Raw genomic sequence first — 8,893 nt, 5'->3', positions numbered from 1 at the left:
TATAAATAAAATAAAATATCTATCATGATAATTTAATAGAAGTTTAAAATATTTTATGTTTTTAAACTAATAAAGTGACTTTAAAGTCAATAAGAATGCTGAAAACAACCTGTGTATATTTTAGTCTTTCCTAATGTTTTTATGTTCTTCTTTTATTCTACTCAAAAGGCAAACATTTTGTTTCCATGGTTTGAAAATTTAGTATATTGAATTATGATAGACTTTTATTTCTGATTTGCCTTTGTGCTTAAGTGATTGAAATCTGGTTTTAATAAGATACACATTTTTTTCTAAAGACTTACTCTAGAAGAACAAACAGATGTATATGATAAAATAATATTATATCATAATAAATGTGCTGTTCTCTTTCTTTAATGACACTTGTTTAAAAATATAGATACGGGTCCAACATCCCTTGTCTGAAATGCTTGGAACCAGAAGTGTTTCGGATTTTGGATTTTAGAATATTTGTATCACATACCTTCCCAGTTAAGCATCCTAAATCTTGTTTTTCTTTTTGAGACGGAGTCTCGGTCTGTCGCCCAGGCTGGAGTGCAGTGGCCAGATCTCAGCTCACTGCAACCTCCACCTCCTGTGTTCAAGGAATCCTCCTGTCTCAGCCTCCTGAGTAGCTGGGACTACAGGTGTGTGCCACCATGCCCAGCTAATTTTTGTATTTTTAGTAGAGACGGGGTTTTGTCATGTTGGCCCAGGTTGGTCTTGAACTCCTGACCTCAGGCGATCCGCCTGCCTCAGCCTCCCAAAGTGCTAGGATTACAGGAGTGAGCCATCACAGCTGGCCAGGCATCCTAAATCTTAAAATCCAAAAATCTGAACTCTGAAATGCTCCAGTGAGCATTTCCTTTGAGCATCATGTAGGTTCTCAAAAACTTTTGGATTTCAGAGTATTTTGGATTCAAAATTTTCAGATTTGGGATGCACAACTGTACAAACACACTAGTTGGTTTTCTAACAACTAATGATCAGAATGAGAATCCTTTCATGAATAACACATTTTATTTTCTACCAATCAAGTGGAAAAAACAAACTTAAGACTCATTTGATAATCACCACACTAAAAGGTTGAAAATGACTTAAAAATATTTTTTATAGTTTATGAAACTATACTTTCTATAAAAAATGAAAGAACTGAAATTCTTCAGACAATATTTTATGTATTTTAAAAATATTTTTAAAATGTTTTAAATGTTTTGTAGAGAAAGGGTCTCACTATGTTGACTAGGCTAGTTACCTAACCTCAAATGATCCTCCCACCTAGATCTCCCCAATGTACTGGGATTACAAGTGTGAGTCACTCTACCCAGCCAGACAATACTTTGGATATTTATTTCATTTGCCTATTCTACTTTGTCTAGAGCATGCACAATAGGAATATCTATTTTGAAAAATAGATATCTTTGGATAGGAATATCTATTTTAAAAATTAAGATATCTATTTTGATAACTTAATTCTGAAGAAAAAAAGGTTCTGACATTATTTTTAAAATGTGTCAAAGTCCATACCTGATTTCTTAATGATGAAAGAATGTATTCCTTTTCACAATGGGTAATTCTCTTGTGTTTTTGTGGTGTGTCACTAACTAACCAGATCCACAAAAGAAACCAAAATATTCCAATAGTACCTTAAAATAGAAAAATAATAGTTAGATAAAATTAGAATGTATCAAATAAAAAACAAAAAACAAAAACACAAAATTAGAATGCACCAACAACTTTTACATATCTTGAAAAAATTATGTAACTATAAATTCAATGTAAAACTGACTTCAGTTTGGATTCAATTTAATGGGATAATTGCTATAACTGTATTATTGCTTATACATTTTGAAGAAAACAACTTTTTTTTTTTTTGGAGATAGAGTCTTTGCTCTGTTGCATACGCTGGAGTGCAGTGACATGATCTCAGCTCACTGCCATCTCTGCCTGCCGGGTTCAAGCAACTCTACTGTCTCAGCCTCCTGAGTAGCTGGGACTACAGGCACATGCCACCACACCCGGCTAATTTTTGTATTTTGAGTAGAGACGGGGTTCCACCATGTTGGCCAGGCTGGTCTTGAACTCCTGACCTCGTGATCCACACGCCTCGGCCTCCCAAAGTGCTGGGATTACAGGTGTGAGCCACTGCGCCCCGCCAGAAGAAAACAACTTTTAATCATGACTTTGCCTATCAGGGTCTACCAGACAAACCTTTTTGAAGATATATTTCCACAGTCTACGTATTTCCAAAGGTGTCTGCTTTTGTTAGTTGATTTTTAAATTTTGATTGCAGATACATTTCTTGCATGATATGTCTATGTGAAAATCTAATTTATTAAAAATGTGTATCATGCTGCCAAGGAAACTGAGAAATAAAATGCCTTGGGATTAAGTAAAAAGAAAAAAAAAAAAAACAACAAACATTAAAACTACCAAGTGAGAACATCCTACTTTGCTTGAGAAGAAACTTAAAATACCCAAGACAGTGATTTTTTTGATAGCAAATGTACTATTTAAGTCCAGGATCAAGAGTCATTTCTACTGAGAAATATTCCAAAACGAACATCAGGTCATAATTCAAATAGGTCAAGTAAACCATACCAACTTGAAAAACAGGTTATCAGGAAATGTTTTAGAACTCTGTTTCAGTAATTTGGAAGATATATTTTTAACACATGATTAGGCTACTATTATTACATTTTGAATTTGTTACATTATAATTCAGCTAAAAATTTAAACTTACCAAAAAAGTAGAAGACATAAGTCCAATTCATGTAGTAGCAAATTATTCCAGAAAGAGGAAGAGAAATTACTGTCCCAAGCTGTGCTCCTAGAACAACACATAAGACTATTTTATAAACTTTGGAGAGAGAGAAACAAAGATAGGACAGACAGGTCTACTGCTTACAGATGATGGGTAACAGGCTGGGCACAGTGGCTCATGCCGGTAATCCCTGCACTTTGGGAGGCTGATGCGGGTGGATCACCTGAGCCTAGAAGTTTGAGACCAGCCTGGGCAATATGGCAAACTACTATCTGTATTAAAAATACAAAAATTATCTGGGCATGGTGGTGGCACACGCTTGTAGTACCAGCTACTTAGCTACTTGGGAGGCTGAGGTGGGAGGATCGCTTCAGCTGTTGAGGCTGCAGTGAGCGGCAACTGTGCCACTGCACCCCAGCCTGGAGTGAGACCCTGTCTAAAAAAAAAAAAAAGCCTAACATTTGGTCCCATAGAAACAAGATTAGAAAAAAGATATAGAGGTAGTGTAACAGGACAAGCAAAGGAATGGAAGCAGGAAAGCAGAGAGTAGGAGGCTTGGGAACTTCATTTGGGTAAAGGAAAGAAAAAGAAGATAAAGCTGGAAAAACAGGTTGGACAGTGGAACAGTTACTGAGTACCTACTCCAAGCTAGGCACTGTCTGCCAGAGATATAAGGCTAGCTGCAATAAAGCAGTGAAGACTGTAAAGAATCCTGCCCTTAGTGCAAGGAGTTTGGGATTTATTCAATAGGTAAAGGGGAACCTTAGATAGTACCTGTTCTTGAATCTATCATCAGATTTCTCATGTCAATCTCCACATAGCTGCAAGAATAATCGTCTTAAAATGTAATTGAATCATGCCTCTTAAAAAACAATCCACATTCTTTCCTGTAGTCTATAAGACCTGATATAACCCGACTCTTATCTCTTTCTCTAACCTCATCTTATGCCATTATCCTCCCTACTCACTGAGTTCTAGTGACCCAAAGTAGTTTTCCATTTGTTTAAACCTTTATGTTATTTCTTGCCTGAGTGCCCTCGTACATGCTGTTCTGATTGGCTGAAATGCTCTTCTTACTGCATGAATGGTTTGTTGTTACCCTTCAGATTTTAGCTTAAAAGTACCACAGAGAGGCCTTTTCTCAACTACGATATTTAAAAAGCAGTCAAGTGGAAAAATTTTAATTCAGTCAATGAAAGAAAGGCTAGAATATCTTATGCAATCTGGTAAAATTATAATTCACATATATAAAACTCATGTTATCTCACCTGTAGATCAAAATGATGGCAAATAAAGATGCATAGAAAAAAGACGCATGAAGAGAGGGGTTGAGAATCATGATACATTCATTAGTTAACCAAAACAGAAATCACAATTTAAGGACAAAAACATTCAATTTTCTAGCTACTGGCCTTTTTTTCCTTTTTATTAAAAAGTATCTCTAAACAAGCAAAAATAAATTTTAAAAACCCCAAAAAAGTAAACAGAAAAAGAAACAAAAAGAGCATCTTTATACCAATATCTGAAAAGGCAACATACTTTGAAATAGATGATGGTAGATGGGGAAAATGACATTAGTCAATTAAGCCACATTACTGTAAGTTGTTGAGCCAAAGAGAAAAATTGGTAATAAAGTTGTACTACTGAAACTTAATGTTCTCCCCAAACGGGCATCCAATCCGACACTGCATCATTCTGGTATGCAGGCACTTTTTCCCCAAGGTTGATATATACATAACATATTACAGCAAAATTTGATAATTGTTATCTCACCTGCATATGAAATGCTAAGAAGCTTGCTTCTTTCAAGAGGGGGAGCCCAAGAAGACCACATGGCATGCATGGCTGGAAATGTAACACCCTGAGAGAAGGGAACATGATATTTCTGATGAAATGTAAGGTAGTTTTGTTAATGTTTTAACGTAAGTTAAGTATTTTGCTACAAAAGCATTTTCTGGATAAGAATAAAACCAGAATCAGGTTTCATGAAATGAGATATTTTTATAGTGTTAAGTGAAAATACCTTAAAATGAAATACTTTCAGAATTTGGGGGCTGGGTGTGGTGGCTCATGCCTATAATCCCAGCACTTTGGGAGGCCAAGGCAGGAGGATTGCTTGAGCCCAGGAGTTTGAGATCAGCCTGGGCAACATAGTGAGACCCTATCTCTTAAAAAAAAAAAAAAAAGTAAAACTCCCCAAAGATTCATGGATTTTGGAACTGGTTTGAAGATGACAAGATAAGGTTTACAATAAATCTAAAATAATTGTACTGAGTGAGGACATAAAGGGATCATGCTCAAGGTTAATTTTACTCATTCACTTTATTAATCACCTGAATGAAAGGAAATATTACTAAGTTGTAACTTTAAAAAATACTGAGCTAATACTTTGGGATACTGAAAAAAAATTCAAGTTGACAACCAACTGGAAAAACAGTCCTATTAAAAAAAGGATTAATTCAATTAGCATGTTTACAGCCTTTTTTCTTTTTTTTCCTGCAATAACGAGCCTAGTAGATGACAATTACTGACACGGAGAGGTAATGAGATGTGGAAAGAGGCAGTTTCATAGAGACTGGTTAAATGAGGAGATACCACAGGAGAGTGAGAGAGAGGGCAGCTCTCTTTGGACACTCTCTGTGCCACTTCAGAAAGATTAGTTAACCTCCTTGAACTTCAAGGCAGTTGCATAATTGTTGTAAAGATAAATGGTAGCTAGTGCTATTAGTAGTGGAGAAGAGAATAAATGTTTTAATACTTTATACTTTCTGCTGACTCTTTCAAAACCAAAAACAAACAAACAAAAAAAGGAATTTAAAAATGTAATATCAATGGAAGGCAAAGATGACTTAGATACACTGCAAATCAGTAAGAATCTATGTCATGGAGCATCCACAGGATGAATCATTATAGAAGAAAACTTAAGATGTTTGGAAATACCCACAGACATTATGTTGTAGAAAACTTTATTATAAAACCTAGGGACAATGTAGGTATATTTATGGTGAATCAGATGGTAGGAAAGAAAGATAGTAATCTAAGTGTCCTTTATGAATGAGGAAATGCATCTGTGATACATACTGGAGGGATGAAGAAGGATGAGAGAACCTGAGTATAAACACAACTTAAATTCTATTTAGTTGTTGGCCAGACATGGTGGCTCACGCCTGTAATCCCAGCACTTTGGGAGGTTGAGGTGGGCAGATGACTTGATGTCAGAAGTTCGAGACCAGCCTGGCCAATATGGTGAAACCCCGTCTCTACTAAAAATACAAAAATTAGCCAGGCGTGGTGGCACGTGCCTGTAATCCCATCTACTTGGGAGGCTGAGGAAGGAAAATTGCTTGAACTCGGGAGGCGGAGGTTGCAGTGAGCCGAGATCGTGCCATTGCACTCCAGCCTGGGTGACAGAGCGAGACTCCGTCTCAAAAACTAGAAAAAAAAAATAAATAAAATGTCACCTGAGATAACAGTAGTAATATGATCAATATGCCGTAATGTTAAATTAGTGGCATAAACTGGAAGTAAAATATGGGAATACATTCAGGAAGGAGATTCAATACTAGGATCAGAGAAATTATGCTAGATTTAAGTATATTTTACTTTGTCAAGAAGTATAGGAACCTGGTAATAGAGGAGTAATTTTAATTTTGTGATCAGGAAGGGTTTACTTTAATAGATCTCTATTGATAAGAACAAAATAAAAACATTCAGATGAATGAAACATTTTTAAATAGTACCTGGCAAAGTGTTCTAGCAATCCTTATCACCATATGAATTTTATATCTATCCTGTGACTGAAAACAGGGAAGGTATTTTAGTCCCAGTTTAAAAAATGATGGAACTGAGGTCTAGAGATTAGAGCTTACCTAAGTTTCACTGTTAGATACAATAGAGCTATTATTCAAACTCTGGTCCAGTGTTTATTCCAACAGCATGATATGCTGCTACTTAAAATAATCTTCATGCTCTACACCAAGCCCAGGGGCCATCATCTTGCTTGAATTAAAGAAATGCAAGAGATCAAAATACACTTTTCCCTGGGTTTCAGAGGTAGAAGTTCAACGTTATAAAGGAAAAGTGAAAATTATTAAGTATGGGGGTACACATGATGTAATACAAAAGAAAAGTGGGACAGAAAAGAAAGACAAGAATCAAAATTTTAAAAAATGATAAAACTATTAAGAGGAGGGAAATAAAAGAGGCAAAAATTAATAACACTTCTAAAAACAGCAGAATCATAGAACTAAACTGAGATAGTTATATAAAATAACAAAATATTTGTCTCTAAGTTACAAGACCAGAAAAAATAAAAGAATAAGTGATAAAAAAGAAATTCAATGCAACTCAACAGTCTATTGTGTAAAATGTGCTTCAGACCTGGGCATCAATGATAGAACAGAACTGTGGCAAGAGTATAAGAGGTAATGATGGCCAATCTTAACCATTTTTTTTCTTTTGAGATGGAGACTTGTTGTCATCCAGGCTGGAGTGCAGTGGAGCAATCGTGGCTCACTGCAACCTCTGCCTCCCAGGTTCAAGTGATTCTCCCACTTCATCCTCCCGAGTAGCTGCAATTACAGGTGTGTATCACCATGCCTGGCTAATTTTTTTATTTTTAGCAGAGACAGGGTTTCATCATGTTGGCCAGGCTGGTCTCAAACTCCTGACCTCAAGTGATCTGCCCACCTCGGCCTACAGGCATGAGCCACCACGCCTGGCCTATCTTAACCATTTATTAGTGGTTTATTTTCTTCTCTCCTAAAGTATGAGCTATGAAGTCTCTTCTGGAAAAATGTTTTCTCTGGTTTTTGAGTAAAGTTTCCAATTTTGGGGTGCTCCTATTAGATACCTCATTTACCACAAACAAAATCTATTCAGGTAATTTTCTAGTTAGTCCTTTCTCTAAAAAAAAACCCCTGTTATCATCCAATGTTATTTTTTGGTTCATATTCATACCAAAGCATGATATCTTTAAGAAGAAGAGAAGGAGACACAGGGTAAGAAGTAAAACAAGAGAGAAGAGGAAATTACCTCTCCTAGTCCTTCTAGTGCTCTGAGTACAATGAGTGGTCCAACTCCTAAATCTGCAGCAATAGGAGTGAACAGGGTGAGGACAGCAGTGCCAAGGATCCCAAATCCTAGCAGCAGTTTCCCCCCTATTTTGCTGGCAACATATCCTCCAGGAATCTGTGTGATGATATAGCCATAAAAAAAGGAACCGAGAATCCATCCTTGAGTTTCTGCATCCCACTGGTACTTCTTACCCTACAAAAATCAGAAGAGAATAAAACAATCCTTTAAGACCTTCACGCAACAGCTCTTTTCTCTTACTGGTATGCAAGTACACATAAATGAGATTTTGAACCACTATTTTGGACTGAAGAACATGCAAACTTTCTAGTAGGTGGGTGAGTCATAACAATATAGACATACAGGCCGGGCGCGGTGGCTCGTGCCTGTAATCCCAGCACTGCGGGAGGCCGAGGTGCGCGGATCACGAGGTCAGGAGATCAAGACCATCCTGGCTAACACGGCGAAACCCTGTCTCTACTAAAAATACAAAAAAAAAAAAAATTAGGCGCACGCCTGTAGTCCCAGCTACTTGGAAGGCTGAGGCAGGAGAATGGCGTGAACCCGGGAGGCGGAGCTTGCAGTGAGCCGAGATCGCGCCACTGCACTCCAGCCTGGGAGACAGCGAGACTCCGTCTCAAAAAAAAAAAAAAAAAAAAAAAAAAAAAAAAAAACAAAGAAAAAACAATATAGACATACAGTATGTAGAGGTGAATGAAAAAGAACTGACAGTTGTAAACTTCAAGAAGGCTTACAATTTTATAAAACTAGACTGCAGGATGTGCTGCAGATAGCTTTGTAATAACTATGACCAAGAAGGCTCACAAAAGAATCACAAAAAAGGCTTTGGTGTCTCTGAGCCTATTATGGCTTGGGAGGCTGCCGTCTCCCCGTCCCAAAAAAAAAGAGTCACAGGCTTAATCTAGAAAGCTATTTAACAGAAAACTGTAGAGGCAGAGCTAGGCTTTGGGAACCAGGCTTGGTTTTAATCTTAGCTCTACTCTTACCGAATGTGTGATCTGGGAAGAGGAAATGAAATAGGCACATAAAATAAGGCTT

The 8,893-nt window shown here is 36.9% G+C and overlaps 1 protein-coding gene across 3 annotated transcripts in view; it reads right to left on the bottom strand.

Annotated features, from left to right (window-relative positions):
- Nucleotides 1–8,893, bottom strand: part of SLC17A5 (solute carrier family 17 (acidic sugar transporter), member 5) — a 60,062-nt gene that overhangs the window by 37,973 nt on the left and 13,196 nt on the right. For all 3 annotated transcript variants that reach the window (XM_011942951.1, XM_011942949.1, XM_011942952.1), the window contains 4 exons: nucleotides 7,796–8,029; nucleotides 4,535–4,622; nucleotides 2,741–2,827; nucleotides 1,525–1,643 (listed from right to left, as the gene is read on the bottom strand). In XM_011942951.1, coding sequence (XP_011798341.1) covers nucleotides 1,525–1,643; nucleotides 2,741–2,827; nucleotides 4,535–4,622; nucleotides 7,796–8,029 — 528 coding nt within the window. The remainder of the gene's footprint in view (nucleotides 1–1,524; nucleotides 1,644–2,740; nucleotides 2,828–4,534; nucleotides 4,623–7,795; nucleotides 8,030–8,893) is intronic.

The sequence above is a fragment of the Colobus angolensis genome, unplaced genomic scaffold, assembly GCF_000951035.1.
Source record: "Colobus angolensis palliatus isolate OR3802 unplaced genomic scaffold, Cang.pa_1.0 Scaffold213, whole genome shotgun sequence".
Lineage (NCBI taxonomy): Eukaryota > Metazoa > Chordata > Mammalia > Primates > Cercopithecidae > Colobus > Colobus angolensis.
Note: the sequence above shows the minus strand (reverse complement) of the source record. Positions and strands in the feature narration are given on the sequence as shown.